Source organism: Pleuronectes platessa, chromosome 15 (genome assembly GCF_947347685.1).
Source record: "Pleuronectes platessa chromosome 15, fPlePla1.1, whole genome shotgun sequence".
In the NCBI taxonomy this organism is placed as follows: Eukaryota; Metazoa; Chordata; class Actinopteri; order Pleuronectiformes; family Pleuronectidae; genus Pleuronectes; species Pleuronectes platessa.
In genome coordinates this window covers 14,137,707-14,155,925 of record NC_070640.1, presented here as the reverse complement: position 1 = coordinate 14,155,925, position 18,219 = coordinate 14,137,707, and the positions used below count along the sequence as shown (strand labels likewise).

The 18,219-nt window shown below is 39.0% G+C and overlaps 2 protein-coding genes across 3 annotated transcripts; one reads left to right on the top strand and one right to left on the bottom strand.

The window, feature by feature from the left end:
- The first annotated feature begins 7,046 nt into the window (after positions 1 to 7,046).
- LOC128457218 (claudin-15) lies at positions 7,047 to 9,644 on the top strand. Its single transcript, XM_053441817.1, has 5 exons — positions 7,047 to 7,263; positions 8,002 to 8,166; positions 9,155 to 9,236; positions 9,342 to 9,452; positions 9,545 to 9,644. The coding sequence occupies exons 1-5, from the start codon at positions 7,047 to 7,049 to the stop codon at positions 9,642 to 9,644; spliced, it is 675 nt and encodes a 224-aa protein (XP_053297792.1).
- Positions 9,645 to 11,044: 1,400 nt separating this feature from the next.
- sat2b (spermidine/spermine N1-acetyltransferase family member 2b) lies at positions 11,045 to 15,766 on the bottom strand. Of its 2 annotated transcripts, XM_053442003.1 has the most exons (6): positions 15,446 to 15,759; positions 13,652 to 13,703; positions 12,592 to 12,675; positions 12,225 to 12,326; positions 11,846 to 11,886; positions 11,045 to 11,672 (listed from the first exon to the last, which is right to left on the bottom strand). In XM_053442003.1, the coding sequence occupies exons 1-6, from the start codon at positions 15,506 to 15,508 to the stop codon at positions 11,493 to 11,495; spliced, it is 522 nt and encodes a 173-aa protein (XP_053297978.1). In that variant the 5' UTR covers positions 15,509 to 15,759; the 3' UTR covers positions 11,045 to 11,492. The 2 variants fall into 2 exon arrangements, with proteins under 2 accessions (XP_053297978.1, XP_053297979.1); XM_053442004.1 differs by lacking the exon at positions 12,592 to 12,675 and having other exon boundaries at positions 15,446 to 15,766.
- Between the last annotated feature and the right edge of the window lie 2,453 nt (positions 15,767 to 18,219).

Here is an 18,219-nt window from a genome sequence, read left to right as displayed (position 1 = left end):
TATGGTTTTGACTGCTGTGTTTGACTGTTAACGTCATTATTTTAATTTAGTCAATGCAGATTAATGTAATATTAATAATTGAGAAACAACATGCATGATAATATGAATACTTATTATTATTATGTGAACCAAAGAAAAGTGTATTGCCATTGTAATATTGTATAATTACTATTTTATTATTTCTTATATTGCAGATCATATTTTAACATTACATAGAAGAGTTAGAAGCAATTAATAAAATCTTGCAAGGCACATGTATGTTTTCTTTTCTGTCTTAACTGTGTTTTTATAAGAGACTCGAATTTTTTTTAAATTTTACTTAAGAAACGCAATTTCTTACCTTCTCTCTCTCGTTCTCACATGTCAAAGAAGCTGATTCTTTTTTTCTGATAACTTAAAGTTTCCTCTGATCAGTTTAATCCATATACGAGTAATTCTCCGCTTGGAATAAAAGTGGATGTTTTTAGAAGAAAATCCTTTTACAACCTTATAAAACTCTTTACATTGTCCATTTTGTGCAAAGGTTTTAGTTATATTCATATGAGTATAGGTGAATAAGGAGTTATGGGAGAACAGATTATGGTTTATTTAAAACGAGCACAGAAACAATAGCTCAGTGTTTGCTTTGCATATTAGAAGCTTCAAGCCTGATCCGGTACAGTATGAAATGACCTGGTTTTATTTTGTAGATGAACATGTTTCCTATCTAGCTCGGATGGTTAAGTATTTACCCGGAACAAATTAGCTCCATTTGAATGAAATGGTCACAAACCCACGGCGGACCTGCCAGCAGCATGTATTCCTATGTATGCTTGGGCCTCTGGGCTGTTATGTCTGCATGTTGTGTTTTATGGCCACTCGAAGGGACTGCTGATAAGAAAAGGCTTGTTTTGAAAGATACTGGAACATTTTGTCACCTGACATGTAAATAAAGTTAATCTACAGTTCATCAAAAAAGACAATAGCAATCAGTGGCAAGCTTAATTCTTATCAGACCTGAACATCACAGGAGGGAACTTCTCTCTGTCATTGTATTTTTTGCAATCGTTTCATGGTTTCTATATCTCTTTATTTATATATGAGGTAGAGGGTTGTGTAAATAATGTGGTATCACCACAGATACAGAGATATTTCATGTACAATTCATTCACTGTATATATTCTCACAATGCACAGTTCTTTCTTGTTTTTCACTGTATATATTGGTAGGTCATTTTTCAACGTTTTAACTTGAATTTTTCAGGAAATTACGTGTGGATTGGACATTTTTATTTGCTCTTTGGATCTATTTACTACACTGAGAGCAAATCCAGGTAACAATTTATCTGTGGCTTACTTCCTGCTTTGCAGGAGAGTTAAATAAGGAAATACCACCATGTGTGGTACAAGAGGATAAAGGGACAAATGGCCAGTATAATTATTTAAATTGATATAGATCCGCTTGCGAGAAACATCGGTAAAATTTAGATTGCAAACATATCTGATTGTTTGAACATCTACGGTCTATGTATCTAGTATATCTAATTAATTTGTACGACCTTTTCATTATGGCATTGGATTACTTTTCAGATTAAAAAAATTCAAATCAAAACGCAAATCACATTTTTTATAACATATATAAAACTGATAGGTCCTGTATTTGAAGCTCTTCTGTATAACAAGGCACATTTCTATTTTATTCAAAAATATGACTTTTTAAACCACAGCACACTTTAGATCCACCTTTTAAAGTTAAATATAAAGTAACACGTAGAACAGTTATAACAGGTTATATTTATATGTGTCCCAAACAGATTCAGCTTCGAGTGTAAAGAATGATCATATGCATAGTTCTGACACATGGCCAAGGATAATTAAGATAAACAACACAACTTATCACTGTGTATTGCCACCCAATTCTGAAGGTTATCTTGCTCATAAAGAACTTACTACACATACAAATACTAAACATTAACTGACCGTGTGTTTCCTGAACCTGAGGGACACTTGTACTATAACAGTTTATCCTCTCAACCAGACATGTTGGGTCTGTGCTACGACCTCAGGTGCTCCGGTGGCTCGGGACTGTGTCCTCACAGCAGGTGGCTGCTTTTAAAGGAAAATGGTTTGTCTGGATGTAAGACATCGATCGTCACATTCACACAGACGGATTGACAGACAGACAGGCAGGCAGAGAGACAGACAGACAGACAGACAGACAGACAGACAGAGAGACAGGCAGACAGAGAGACAGGCAGGCAGACAGACAGACAGAGAGACAGGCAGGCAGGCCAAGAGACAGACAGATAGACAAACAGACAGGCAGGCAGGCAGGCAGGCAGAGAGACAGACATATAGAGACACAGTCAGACAGGCAGACAGAGAGACAGACAGGAAGGCAGGCAGACAGACAGAGAGGCAGACAGATAGACAGACAAGCAGACAGGCAAGACACAGACAGAGTGAGGGATAGATTGGCGGATAGATGGACAGACAGAACGACAGGCCGAGAGACAGACAGTTAAACAGGCAGACAGACAGGCAGTCTGTGCTGTGTGTGTGTGTGGGTGTGTGCAATCGTGTTGATTGATAAGGCCGAGTATTGAAGCAGTGACTTCATCGAAACTCTGTCTCATTGGGTACACAAATAGTGACTGTTCAAATTTATACAAACGTCACATTATATAAACAGTTTTATCCAAACCCACACGTGAATCATGGAATAATATATCATCTAAATTTAGCTTAGTGGAGAACAGGGTTTGTTCAAATGCTTAAAGTCATTTAAATGGAAAAAATGACTGCTTCCTTTAACCATCATTATTAGTATTAGGTTGTACCAGATGGTTGTCAGACAACTGTGGTCACTTCCTCACTATATTAGTTTTTTGAGAGTAGATTTAGGGACCGCAAATAAGCTGTTCTTAATACTTTAAAGAGTAATACTTTCCATGTTCACTCTGTGTTGTAACTGAAGATCTTATTAAATCAATGTGACATTTATTCATGGGAAGCAAATTGTTAAATTAAAAACACATGAAACCACAGAGACAGGTGTTCTTATTAAGGGACATTATTAATCCTATTGATCACTCACAACATGGTACTTCCCATTTTATTATTGCATGTGAAATACTGAGAGTTTAGAGCATCAAACCCCTCTCCACGTCCTTACAGCTTTAGGGAGCATGAAATTATCAAATGTTTAAATGTTAATGTTTTAACCAATTAATAATTAAGTTGTAAAGCACAAACACAACAAGCCAGCTTAAGCAGTCGTGAATTTAAACATTTGAAATTGAAAAGCTTGAAAATCACTGTAGCTCCCAGAAAAAAATCCAACATTCCCTGTGTCAGTCATCACCAGCAAGTGTGTGGGGTTGAAAACCAAAAGCCACTTAAGGTTTATCATGAACTCTCCCTTTAAGCAGGGAGGTCAATGCGGACACAACTGAATACATATGCCAGCTGAGGGGAAGGGCAGGGAAATAAAATATTAACAGACAAAAGATGGAGTTAAAGCCTGAGTGTCTGCTCAATATTATAAGTATATGACAGCACTTTGAACTGTGCCTCTGATAACTGGTTGGAATAGAGAATTCACATTTGATAAGATACCGACAGTAAATTGTGTGTTGGAAGTTTATCCCCAACGAAGAGTCAAACAAAGGATAAACATCTGCTTTGACGACTCATCCCCACCGAGCGATTGGGATGTTCACGCTGTTTTCATTTGTGAACACTGAATATCAAACAGGATTATATAAACGTCTTTGCACTATTGCACACATCCATATGCTGCTGGATAGAGAGAGAGAGTGCATATTCAACATAAGGGATTGTTAAAACGACACAGACTTTGGCCAGCCTCTGTCACATGAAAGTCCTGTAATATGCAAACACAATTATTTTAAACAGAACAGACATCATTTGCTCCAGTACCAAAAGTGTATTTGCAGAGTTTAAGAATTTCAACGCATCTTTTGTCCTGTCACAGAGTCGTTAATGCTTAACCAGGGCTAAAATAAACACTTTGTGCCTTCAATTAATCACCCACTGACCACCCAGTGATTGATCTGCCCTCTATTCATTCAGTATTTGCTTATGAGAACCTTAAATCACCTCCCTGGAAATCACAAGCTACCAATTCGTCAAAAGGATGCGCAGACAGGAGGATGAGATGATAAGAGGAAAAAATTAAAATAAAAGTACAAGTACAATATGAGCATTACTTTAAATTATTAAACCCATCATTAAACTTTTCCCTTATTGATTAATTTTAAAGATATATAGCAAGATATCAAAAATGTTTTTTGAATTATGAATAGTTCATCCTGAGAGCCATCTTCCTATAGAAAAAACAATTATTATTTTATTGCCTTCTTCATTGTCTCCTGCAGAAGCCTTTAAAACATGTCAACCCAGTCAGTGCCAAACGACTGCAGTCTTAAACTCTTTTCTTGGCTCGTGCATTTGCAGCTGTGATAACTGTTTTACAAGAGATTAGCTGCACTGCCAATCAAAAGAGAGAAAAAAACTCCTTCAAAAAATACTTACATTTCTATTGTAACACACCGGGCACGTGGAATGTCATCAATTTTGGGCGGGAATGGCCGACTTAAAATGTAACTACAGCCAACAAATCAATGTTCAAATTAGTCCAGGTTTGAGTGCATGAGAGAAAAAAGCCCTGAGTCAGTTCTCACACTCACAAAATGTATATCAGACACAGAAGCTGCAAATAGAGCGCATGCCGGGGCATTATCTATTCAGTACTGCTAATTATTAATAGAAGACGACTTTCAACATGAAAGAGATCACTGAGGTTATAGCACTTTTCCTAGGTTTTGTAGGCTGGATATTAATTTTCATATCACTACAGGATCAGTACTGGAAAGAATCCACCACTGAGGGCAGCGTAATAACAACCTCCACTATATATGAAAACCTATGGATGTCTTGTGCAAGTGACTCAACGGGACTCTATAACTGTCGAGACTTTCCATCCCTTTTCGCTCTCCCAGGTGAGTAACAGTTGAAATTGTCTAATTTATGACAGAATCCTAGAAAACTCCCTTCAGCACGTCTCTGCTGATTAAACAGCAAATGACAATGTGAGTGATTGTGGTAATTATTTAGAAATTGCTTGTCTTATATTGACATTTGAAATGTTATGTATGTTTTCAATTTTTCTGATGATACAGCTGTGTGTAATAGCTGAGTGTGCGTTCTATAATCTGGCACCTCACTCTGAAAGGAATGCGCCTTATATTCTTTGACCTGATTGAGGCACGTTTATATCTTTCTTCTGTGAGAGTCGAAATGAATAAACAGCCTAACAGATAGGTCTCTCTCATTTTCTAAAGAAATACAAATGTGATATCTATATATGATTTTCAATGGAGGTGCTATAATCTGTAGGAGATTGACACAGCAGCTGTGAAATCCTGAATCCAGCACATTAGTCTCTGTAAAGTTTATAACATTTAGTTATGGAGGTGCTATAATCTGTAGGGTATTGACACAGTAGCTGGGAAATCCAGTTATCCAGGACAGTAGTCTCTGTAAAGTTTATAACATTTAGTTTTATTGAGGAGGAGTTCAACATTCAATGAGTATCTTTTTTAAATACATATGTTGTAGTGGATTACATTATATTTGTAAACATACACATTCTCAATAAACAACCTCATAAACCCTCTCTATAATAATAATAGTGGGTAGGTTTATGAGGGCTATAAGATTCTGCGTACATTGTACAGCGGCTTCCTTTTCCACGGTGTCATTAAATTCATCTGGTATATGTAATGCTTTACCTGTTGGACATAAGGTTAAAAGTTCAAATTAAATGATTAAGCAAAACACACTTCTACGGTATTCTTTTCTAGTTTGTTGCTTGGAATAAGGAAACACATTTTATTAATGAAGTTTTCTCTAATATGTTTAAATCAGCAAATGTGGTATGCACTCATTTGTATCTAGAATAGACATCTGGATAAGTGAGTTTCAAAATTCTTGTTTTCACTTTGCTGTCATATTAAAGGAATTTTCATTCCATAAATCAGAAAATGCTATCAACAGCAATATAATGATCGATTTCTGCTGTGTTATTGGACTAAAATGTAACTATTATAATAGAAATGAGGCAATGAATGATGTATGAATAAACCCCTCTGTGAAGATGTCTCTACTGAACTGGAGATTCAGATTCAGGTGGGAAATTTCTGCTGAGGAGGAGATTTCTGACTCAGACGAAGAGGAAAAAAACTCATTATGTGACAACAGCATTTTATAGATATATTTCAAATAATGTTTACCATAAATTCAGCCATCGTTTGTATAATAAAGGTTATATATCAAGGTCCAGCTTAAAGCGGGCGAAACAGACATTTCTTTGAGGTCTAAACCATGTGGACGAGAGCTTGAATCCCAATGGGTTTTCTCTGCATGCCCAAGAGGCTGCAGTGGCTCTTAATTAACAACTTTGTATTTGTTAACAAATGAAGACAAGAAGTCTTCTGTTGTCAGATAAGCAGGGGTATCTGTGGGGCAGCAAACCTGGTCAAGAAGTGATCAACCCCCTAGTGCCTTCCACTTTCCCATCCTCCCTCGGAAACAAGATGAAGTGAGGAGCCAAAATGGGACCGGGATCCCATCAATTATGGTTCGATGGTGTTGACACAGGGCTTGAAGGCAAATGACTAAAGATGACAAATAGCTTGAAGTCCATGGAGATTCGTGAGCAGGTGCCAAGGTTGCACTTCACATCTCACTGTTGTCCTTTGGGTTAGGTAAACCTATGGAGCCTTTGAAAAGCTACAAAGGTGTGGAGGATAATAGCAGAAATCACAAGTGGGCTATTTGGAATGAATCATTGATTTGCAGTTTTCTTTACCATCTTAGCTGGGGGGAGGGGGGGTTACTGGGAACCAGTGTGGCACACTGAAACCACGGGGCCGACGAAACCACAAGTCTCTGCAGCGGGATACCTCGTAGCGTCTACATTTGTATTGAGTGTTTCTCTTTCTGGATACCTCTACACGGGTTGCACAGAAGAAACAAGGGAATATGAATGCCACAGTGGAAGCGCTTGCTTTCTTCCTGGGCTTTCTGGGCTGGTTGATGGTCGGAGTCGCCCTCCCGAATCGATACTGGAAGGTCTCTTCGGTGGATGGTAATGTTATCACCACATCAACCATCTATGAAAACCTATGGATGTCCTGTGCAACTGACTCCACCGGAGTTCACAACTGCAGGGACTTTCCTTCCTTGCTCGCTCTTAATGGTATGTGGGCAACGTAGCAACAGTTCTATTGGAATCGATGATTGATACTTCTCAGGCTTAAATACTAATTAGCCTGTTCAGTTAATATTTCGCTATTGTTTTTTTCCAGTTCCACTTGGTTTAAACCTGACCTCATAAAACTTTCATCAAGGCTTATACTGCTCTTGCTATGATCACTGGTAAATGAAGGTAATAAACCTTAAGACATGACCAAAGAGAGAGGAAAAGTAAACAACACCAACGTGAACGCAAACAAACAAAAAAAATAACGTGAAACAGATTTTTGAAGAGCTAATAGTAAATATTCAAAAAAAATTACAGGTTTTGTGATCACATTTTAGTTAAACCTGCCGGTTTAGACATTGGTTTAATTGGCTTGAATAAATTAAATGTAAATTAACGATGAAGACTTTCCAAAATGACGTAACAGACAAGTGTTGTATAGAACATGAAGGGTTTTCTTGTTATCAACCCCAGTCAAGTGGCCGACTTTTCTATCTAATGACTAAACATCCAATAGTATGTAACGCTTCCTCATCTCATCACAGAAAGAAATGTATCCTTTGATCCCAACATACAGTCATGCTTTTGTTTGGATAAAACGAGAGACTGAAATTCATTAGTCAGGAAATCGAATCTTTTCTCTTTAAACAAAGTGAGAATCCTTTCACTGACGCTACAGAGGTTCTGAAGAGAGCAAGTTGTGTTATTATATATTGTTTTTATGTTTGTACACAGGCTACATTCAGGCCTCCCGGGCGCTGATGATCGCTGCCATTGTGTTTGGGACATTTGGGCTCGCGGCGACTCTCACAGGAATGAAGTGCTCAAAAATCGGGGGAGAAAACTACATCCTGAAGGGGAGGATTGCTGCAATCGGAGGAGTGTTCTTTTTGCTACAGGGTAAGGATATTAGGATTAATGGGATGGCAATCTCACAAAGAAGCATGAGAATATAGTTTGTTAGAGGACACAGTCACCACTAAAGACTGGTTTTGTTTTTTATTTTTTTTGAACAAAAATGTCGATGGAAATCTTGAGTCCCAGTAAGCCGAGCCTTAAAAGATGAAAAGCATTTTGTCACATGAGAAATTGACGTAATCAAAGGGTGAAACCACACCCTTCACACGGAGCACCGGCCTGGAAGGAGTAAACATGTCTACTAATCCAAACTGTGTGCAGAAGACTAGCTATCAGAAAATGGATCACGAGTTCAAAAGGTTATCCAAACTCCAACAAGGCTGCTGATAGAGAAAAAAACCTGCCTTCACCAAAGATCTGTGGATTGTTAGAATGAGTCAAGCTGCGTAAATTACCAAAGGTGATGCAGGGAGCGATGCATCCACATGAAACAAAACTCGATCACAACCGATATGAAACCCTCAATCGATAAAGTTATGTGCATATATTCAATACATACATTGAATATATAATGGATTGACATATATTTCTTAAAATGTAAATTCGGAAGATTAATCTCACTGTTTAGTTTTATTTACGTAGTATAGTTTTGTTGTATAGTAACTTTGAACTTTAGTTGTTAGACTGGATTACTCACTCCTTGCAATAAACTAATTCATGCTGTCATTTGCAGGTACCTTGGCCTCATCTTACTTTATTGGCCTCATTAATAAATTAATTAATTGACCTATGTAAAGTGCCTTGAGATAATGTATAAAAGCATTTGGCGGAAAAATTGAACCATAAAATATTTGTAGTCTTTTCAACAGCCTCTCAGACTTCAGCTGTTCCCAAAATTAACATATTCTGTTTTACTCCAAACATGAAACAGTATGAACATTTGATGGACATTTTTGCTTGTCACTATGTGTTTTACTTGAATTGAGAATGTCCAACTTGTCTGCAGTGAACCATGTTATCTTTTTTCCAGGGTTAAGCACCATGATTGCTATATCTTGGTACGCAGCCAACATCACACAGGAATTCTTTGACCAGTTTTATCCAGGGACGAAGTAAGTCAACACAAAGCGCATCAATGTTTCATTGTTAGAAGCAGAACGACGACTGAATGACACAAAGTGATGCTGTTGTTTAACATGGAGTAAATAACGCTCCAGGTATGAGATCGGAGAGGGCCTCTACATCGGCTGGTCCTCGGCCACACTCGCCATCTGCGGAGGCTCATGCCTGTTGTGTGCTTGCAAATTCAAAACAACCGATGACAAGATGTGAGTAAACCTGCCCGGGAGAAGTTTTTACATGAATTCAATGAGAATATTCCCCCAGCTGAAACGTGGCTTTTTTGTGTGTTTTTTTTTAGACCGTATCGATACCAACAGTCCTCCAGAGCACACGCGCTGTCCACTGTGCAGACGTCTCAGACTGTGCCAAGCAACTATGGAAGAAATGCATACGTCTGATTGTTATTGCACAGGAGGGGAAATCCAGCAGAGGCGGAAGAAAGTCAGAGAGACAGATTGTTTTGAAAGAGGACGAACAGTGTTTAGTATTCTCAATGCACAACGAGACGGCAGCAGCAGCTGGGAACACACATTTCTAATCACAGTAGTACAGTTATATGGTGGTAGCGGTGACCTTGATTCAGGGATTTATTGGCTTTATATAATCTGAGCCTTTTAGGGGTATGCATATGTATAGCATATGTTATGTTTATATAGTGTTAAAACTGCTTCACTACTCCTGCCTATATGTTGACTATATGTACAGTAGGGTCTCTTATCTGTATATTTTCCAATATCTAATCCTCAGATAACTTTGAACTGTTTGAGTTCAAGTCTATAAAGTTTGTGTTGTTATATAAAGTGTTGTAATTGTTTGTTATGTCCATGCATGAAAGTGAACTCAGGTTGACACAAGCAGGTGTTGTTGCAGTCTCCTGCCACGCAGCTGAACGTAGAATCGAAGGGGGTCTCACAAAATGTTCATTACTTTGTACTAATGTAATCAGCTGCTCTTGAAGGGGGCCCTTTCAGATCAGGGCCCCTGGCAGCTGCCTGCAACCCTTCCACAAAACATTTTGTTACTGTGCAGCATATTCAGATGAATCCGTCACCTCTAGAAGTTAAAAGCTCAAACAGAGTGCTCTCTCTGGGACATGATGGTAAATCCAGGTATCTCTTGATCAATTATCTGGATAATCTTAAAGGAGATACGTCTCTTTAGAAGAGGTTTCAATAATTACTAATTGATCCACAATAATGAGACATTCTGTGACTTCGGACTGTGCCGTGGTCATGCGTAAATATTTATTTTTTAACCGGGAAAACAGGCTCTGAGCCAATGTGATTCATCCAGTATGATTTTATGATGATTTCAAATGTCAGTAACGGTGAAGAAACAAATGGAAACATAGTCTTTGATAGTTCTGTGAATTTTGATCATAGTTTATAAAAAAAATGTTTTAATCTTGCATATATTTTCCTAGATTTGTTTTATACACTAATAAATGCCGTTGTCAGTGACAGATTGAACTCAACCCTGAGAATGTCAATAATAAATTCTAACTTTCTATTAAAGATTGATGAACGCAGCTGCCGAGCAATGTTCAAATAAAGGAGTTTCAGGTTACAGAGCTTGATGGCGCATCATCTTCCTCAACCAACAGAGAACTGAATTTACTGCCCTGTTTAATTGTGTCTTTTCACGTAGATTGGCATAAGAGTCCAGAATGTAGATCATACCGAAATATTCAATGCAAAAAAACAGTGCCTCCTGCTGGACAGATATTGCTAGACATCGTTAAATCAAACTATGCTCTGATCAAAGTCCTTAGATCAAAGTTTCTTTATACATTCATAAATGTGGGAAAAAAATATGGAGAAACTTTATTTGGGAATAATAACAAAGCATAACCACAAAATCTTATTTTTTTTATATCACAGTATTAACAATCAAAGTAAATCATAAGTGGGATACCCAACTCTATTAAAGTATGATTGACTTTAGATTTATGTTAAACCAGCAGAAACCAGAACAGTGAAGCTTATTTTGATCTTGTCTTACAGAGTAAATTTGTGTACAACAGAAAACACAGGGAAGAAGAATCACACTTAATGCCGCATATACAAGGCCCAACAGTCCCCTTATGTACAATCAGGCTGCACCAAATTATACACGCTCATAGATATTACTTACCTAAGTAAATTTCCTATTTACTAAGGTGCTTGTAATATTTCTGGAGATTAAAATAACAAAAAAGAAGAATAACCTCCTAGCTGGATCCACTGTAGATCTTCCTTGTAAAACAACTAATCTTTAGGTGCACTTTTTGCTAAATCGTCGAACTCCTGTCCTTCAAAACGAATGAAGTGCCAGCCGTCCTTCTCAGTGATGTCCCGAGCTCCTTTAGCAGCATAGAACTCTCGAGCTGGAGTATTCCAGTCCATCACGGAAAACTGCAACCGCACGCACTGATTCTTTTTCCCCATCTGAGCAAAAAAAACAGTCATTAATATAACCATGAATCTCTACCTCTCCGCCATTCAGCTGATGGTTTTACTGGTCTTTACTTGAACATGTTTTTTTGCTTAAAAATATACTTTATATGGGACAACTAACTAATATTCCTGCAAATTTAGGCCTAAAATCCCATCTTTCTTACCTCTGCAACTTTGCTCATTAGACCCTTGCCAATACCCTTTCCTGCAGAAAAAAGAATGACAAAATAAAATATTCAGATAGAAGGGTAAATGGATGTATGTGCAAGAAGGCCCTAGGATACTAGGAGGTCAGTCAGTCTGCGTGGACATAGAGATTTTATTGAAACCTAATCATGCTGCAGACAGATATACAAAGCAGCAGCAGAGCAAAACACCAATAAATGATCTCTTATGTTATTATGAGAAGTATAACAACTATTACGAAAACTACCGTAAGACAAATTAAAATATGATGGGCTGCCACAGTCGTGATAATTAATGGGAAACAATGCATATCAACAAAAAACATACAAGAATATTATATATATAACATATTTTCACCTCTGAATTCTTCCATCACATACAGGTCCTCCATATACATCGCCCGACCCTTCCATGTACTGAAGGTGTAATAGTAAAGGGCGTAGCCGACAACTGTGAATCCTATAAGGTCAGAGGACACAAGCAGTGAAAAGACGAACAGGAAGGATAACAGCAAAATGAAAAGTGTGTTGTGTGTGCAGAGTGGGGCTGTACAAAACGAGAGGAGGTACTACATTGACACTGTTGATAAGTGACAGTCATAATTTGGTGGTTATTTGGGCATTAGCTAAACGTCGAGAGCAAAGACATTCTATGATCTGCGTAAGATGTATATTCAGCTGATGAGGAAGACACCAATAAAAAAAGTACTTCACCCAAACTTTACCCTCTTTGGATTTATGCTCCTCAGGAACTTCTGCAACCAGAAATTCAAAGAAGGGATTCTGGCAGAAGCCGTCCCTCTCCAGTTCTACAGGAAAACAAAACAGGTCATTTACCCTGTGTGAACCCACACAACCACATCTTTACTGATTTATTTCCCCGTTAATTATGACCGAAGTCTGATCCTAACGTCTCGATGCTCTTTAATATCTAATCTCACACTGTCAGTTACAAAGCAACAAAGCAACAAAAACAGCTCCACTTGCATTGACCGCCAACAACTCTTTTTGCAGCAGATATTGTTCATTAATAGCAGGGAAAACGCAGTTTAAGGTAAACAGGGTTAACTCTTCAGGTTGTGCCGGGTACCGTGATGCCTCACTGGAATGGTAATGATACTGAGACACTTAAAAAAGGACGATCCGTCTTGTCATATGTTCTAAAATGGGACAGTGTTTAGTATAAAAAGGCAAAGAGGTTATGATTTCTGATCTGCTGGGCGGGCCACATGACTTTCCTAGTACTGCCATACGAGACAGATTCAGATTGAGCTTAGCTCAAGGATCTTTGTGAGAAAAAAACAAAACAGGATGTTAAGGGGACTGGTTGTGTGCAGCCTGGGGCAGATCCAAATGAAAACTAGGTGTCATAAGGGGAGGAGCTTTTTTTCCGGCCACTGTACAGTAACAAATGGTTCCATTCACCTTTAAATACAAAATTCCAAAAGAATGTCAGAGATGTGCTGCAGAAATAAAGGCAGAGGTATATGCTCTACTGAGTTCCATTTTAATTACAAGATGAACTCTATATAAATACGTGTGTGGGTGTATTTGGATTACATAACCCTTGCTTTTGTTCCTGTGAGGACGACTGTGCTCACAGGAACAAAAGCATCGTCTTCCCGATGGAAGACGATGCTTTTTTAACAGTTGGATTGAACCATAAACTTAATCAAAGTATCTACAGTTTATATAGCGTTTATATAGCGTTTATATACAGTTTATAAAGTTCAGACATATGACAACATATGTTTAAAAACATGAGAGCAAATGTTTAAAACTCACCTTCATGGGACGTCTTCACCTCGTCCAGCTTCTTTTCAAAAACAGCCAGCTCCTGCAGAAGGAAGACAACAGTCACATGTGATGTTCAGTGGTGATAATGGACATCACAGGATTTCACTGTGACCCAGTGAACGAACTCTTTCTCCACCCGGTTTGTAACGGACTCACCTTTATCAGGGTACGAATTATCTTTTTGTCTCTAAGGGGGTCTCTATCTCATAAAAAAGTTGGCGCACCACGCACATAGCCTACCAAGGCTAAATAATGAAATAGCCTAGGCGCGAGCAGCGCTTTTGCGCACGGTAGGCATAGGCTGTATATAACTTGACACACGCACACAACAGACAGACACATTTTTGTACAGAAATTGATTTATTTTAATTAATTTCAATATATTATTGATTGTAATAGTCCATATATATGTAGCCCTATAGTCAATTCCCTGTTAAGACTCGGCTTTTACCTGAGTTCACTTTAAACCACCTGAATAATGTCTACTAATGGAAATGAGTGGAGTCCATAACACATTGTCAACTATTTACAAATAATTGATTTAACCAAAGCAGTCATGTAGCTGAAATAAGATGTAGTTATGTTTAGGCTATTTAAACTATATTTAGTCCCTGTATAACAAACTCAATGGATATGGGCACTAGGCCAATAATGACAATAGCAATCTCCCTTATCAATTAACTGCATAAAACAGCACTTCACATTTAAAACTGAATCATCAATATGGGAGCTAATAATAGGCCACACAGAATAGTAACTCTCACAAAACTCTCCCTGGTATAACATAAACTTTGTGTTCACATGAAATTACAGTCATCTGTTACAAACAGGAACATCATACAGGTATAAAAGAAAATACAAAAGCCGGCACTGAAAAGGCACAAATAAAACGATCAGTTCAACCCCCCGTTGCAGGTCCTGTTAACTGGGTTCTTTGGCGCCCAATAAGGGCTACTCACGACCACCTGGTTTGTGGCGCGTGCACCGATAATATTGCCAGCTAACCGGCAATCGTTCCTGGCCAACTGGTCGTCCCACGTAGCTGAATGGAACCGCTAGCGTTCCCGGTAGCTAGCGGCGCTATTAAGTGGCGTAGCTTCCTCAAAGGAACCACGAGCGTCCGGGTTGCTCGGGTGCTATTTGAGCAGCACGTTATCTTGCTAGATGACGGCGGTACACCTCCGCTAAATCAGCTAGCACTGTATACCTGCACAATACTGAGCCAGCTAGATAACTCCAAAACGGAACATAAAATACTGTGCCCTTTCGCGAGCTGAATGAAAACAAAAAACTCTTAGGTACTAAACTGAAAGTGGCGTCACCTTCTTAATACTGCTGTAGCATCCTTATTAATGTCCCTCTTTTACTTCACTGTTACTTCAACTCAGTCGGTCTCCTTTCTCACCTCTTTTTCTCTCTGTGCTCTCCCGTGTGTTTGTTTTGATCCCGCCTCTCAAGCAATAGGGAGTCACTATTCTTGAGTGATGGTCATTACCACCAACTGCTGACCATTTCACCTAACTAGCATGTTAGATTGACTACACTCTACCTATTTTACTTTTTTAACTTATTACTGAAACTATGTAGACATATGATTGCCCAACCATATCCCCTTGCTTTATCAACAGTTATTTAATTAGCATCTTTACACTTTAGGTATGGCAGACACCTTCAGATATGAGAGACCCCCTCAGATTTTTGACTTTGTTGCTTTCATGGGAGCTAGTCCTCACTCTCTGGGAGCTCGGCTCCCTCTGGCTCCCACGTAATTCGAACACTGACCTTTATCATCCTCGACATGTCTTTGCAGTCATCTTTGGTCCCAGCTCGGATTTTGAAATCCATGTCCGCAGCAGACAAACGAGAGAGCAAAGAAGGAAAAAGCTGCCTGAACACAAGATCTGCACGAACCTGCAATGCGGGCGTGTCCGGCTTGCTCCTGCCGTGACGTAGGGACAACACACGATTGCTGCAAACTTTTTTTTTGTGGGAAACTAACAAACACTGTACTTTGACCCACTAGTTGGTTAGGGTTAAGCACGTAAGGGACCCGGAAGGGCTCTTGCGCTTACGGGCCCGTGAAAACGCAGAAACATGCTTCTGCGTTTTCACGGGCCCGTAAGCGCAAGAGCCCTTCCGGGTCCCTTACGTGCTTATGTATCCCTCCTTACGTGCTGACGGGTGTCGACCCCCTTTTCTAAAATTTACGGCAAAGCTCCGCAAGCTCACTCAGCCCGCAGGGCTGTGATTGGTCTGCTCTAGATCCCTTCTGGAGCTGCATTTCCGGTTTCATGCCCCATAATACAGGCAGAAACAACGGGAGATTTAGAAGAATGAATATGGACTAAATAGAAGAGCGTTTGGCAGAAGAGATCCGAAAGTATGTCCACTTGTATAACCCGTCACTGACTGGCGTATTTGTCCGCCTGAAAAAGGCTACAAGGAGCCACAGCAGTTTCTGTCCTGTCCTGTGTTTATCTCATCTCATTTATCTCACCTCATATTGTCTGTGTTTCTGTGTACATGTGAGAAACATAACAAATACTTGAACATAACAATGAACGGGGTTGTGCTTTTTATATGTCAGGGCCCTATGCTGTATTGCATTTGCAAAAGACCAAATTGGCCAAAAGTCTGTCAGTCATTTGTGCACGATGGGGACGTAGTATGATTCCAAGAATAAACAAGTTAAACAAGAATAGTCAATCTTCTTTAACTTTTTTTGGGCAATTTAATATATCTCTTGTTCTGACTTTTTTGTGATATACATGGATAAAAGGTACCTAATATTTCTATACTGAAATAATATCGGCATTATAATTGTAAGCTAATTTATTTAATGACGTTATTGTTGAGGGTTGATTTGTATTTCCGGTTTTAAGTGGGTTGTTGGTAGTGACTCTTATTTTGAAAGGGGGTTTAAAGGAAGTGGGTGCTGTGATGAGCACCCACTCATCACGCTGCTCTCGTGTCCTTTGTCGGCTGAAGCCGGACTTATGATACAACCAAACGCTCGGCTACATAATTATTATAACTATGATGATTTTTCAGTTGCTTTTTTTTTGGTGCCCCCTCAGGACTTGGTGCCCGATGCGAAGCGCGTAGTGCGCGTTTTGGGAGCGGCGGCGCTGCACACACACACACAGACGCACACAAACACGATGAATGATACAGAGCGCTCCTTAATAACATACTTTTTAATCTTTGTGCTTTGGGGAAAGGAGCAAGTCTTATCAAGTCAAACGGCTCAAGTCCAAGTGAAGTCACGAGTCATTGAGGTTGAAGTCCAAGTCGAGTTGCAAGTCTCTTTACATTTTGTCAAGTCGAGTCTAAAGTCATCAAATTCATGACTCGAGTCTGACTCGAGTCCAAGTCATGTGACTCGAGTCCACACCTCTGCAAATTACGTCACTCATCAGTCACGTCACATAAATTGAACTCACTCGCGCCACTTTTTACGCACCTTATGAAATAACTTTTAGAGTTAGGGTTAGGGTTAGGGTTACTAGATCCCGATTTGTATTTAGACCTGAACCAAATTGCGCACACTTATAAATATCAGTCCGCTAAACTCACCATCTTTATCAACATCCATGCACTATGATCTGCTAAATCATAGAAAGTGAATTAAAATAGACAAATGATGAATTCATTCGATGACTGAATTCATGGTGTCCCATAAGTGTTTTGTGCTCAGTGCCTCAATTTTTAAATGACTTGGCCATGAGCTTTGCCTCCTTCCTTCTGAGATCAGTTTCCTCCTCAGATGTTCCTATTCAAATCTGTCTCCTCTCGTCCTTTCTAGGATTCCTGACTCCCCAGGTGTTCTTCAAATTTTTTACAAATATTTCTTGGGGTCTTAGCTGGACGGAACATTCTCCCCTTTTTTAATTAAATGTCAATGTCCTTTTTGGGCCAGCCAGGAACCTTGCTGTCCACCATTGTACCAGTTTTCTAGTGATCCCATTTACTCCTGGACAGAGGTGCATTATACCTGTTGAGGTGACCCAACTTCTTTATTTTATCTAGAGGCTTGAATCCTGGGAATTATTTCCTCAATCAGTTTATGGAACTTGATGTTGGGAAGGATGAATGTTGGGAAGGATGAAAGGTGGAAAGAAAGTGGCGTCTAAAAAAAGTGGCCTAGTTTGCCCTGAGGGTGGCACTAGAGCTGCTTTTTCTCACCTCCTTCAACAATAAAAAATATTAATTATTTTCAAACAGCGGTTTCGAGGAAAAACAGAGGCACAGTGATTAATGAAGCATCCAAACTAGTCAGACATTTCATCAGACCATCAATGTTTGATAGACATCTACTGATATCAGACTTGAGCAGAAGGGGATTCTCGGCATGCAGTTGGTCAACATGACACATCCAGGGTATTTGTTGTTCTGACTTACTTCAGACATTTGTATTATTAACACTCATTAAACCAAAACAAGATGGTGATGACAAACATTACTAATTAGAACAGATATTATAAATTTCAGTATTCTAGGAAACATGTTTCTTAAAAATTCAAAGAGAAAGATAAAAAAACAATCAGATGAGGGAG

Bases quoted from the DNA above. Each gene is read 5' to 3' on its own strand.
- LOC128457218 (XM_053441817.1), top strand. From the start codon at position 7,047: ATGAATGCCACAGTGGAAGCGCTTGCTTTCTTCCTGGGCTTTCTGGGC. The intron at 7,264-8,001 runs GTATGTGGGCAA...GTTTGTACACAG, and splicing joins TTCCTTGCTCGCTCTTAATG to GCTACATTCAGGCCTCCCGG. The intron at 9,237-9,341 runs GTAAGTCAACAC...ATAACGCTCCAG, and splicing joins CAGTTTTATCCAGGGACGAA to GTATGAGATCGGAGAGGGCC.
- sat2b (XM_053442003.1), bottom strand. From the start codon at position 15,508: ATGGATTTCAAAATCCGAGCTGGGACCAAAGATGACTGCAAAGACATG. The intron at 12,676-13,651 runs GTGAGTTTTAAA...GTTTTCCTGTAG, and splicing joins GGTGAAGACGTCCCATGAAG to AACTGGAGAGGGACGGCTTC. The intron at 11,887-12,224 runs GTGAAAATATGT...TTTTTTCTGCAG, and splicing joins TGTGATGGAAGAATTCAGAG to GAAAGGGTATTGGCAAGGGT.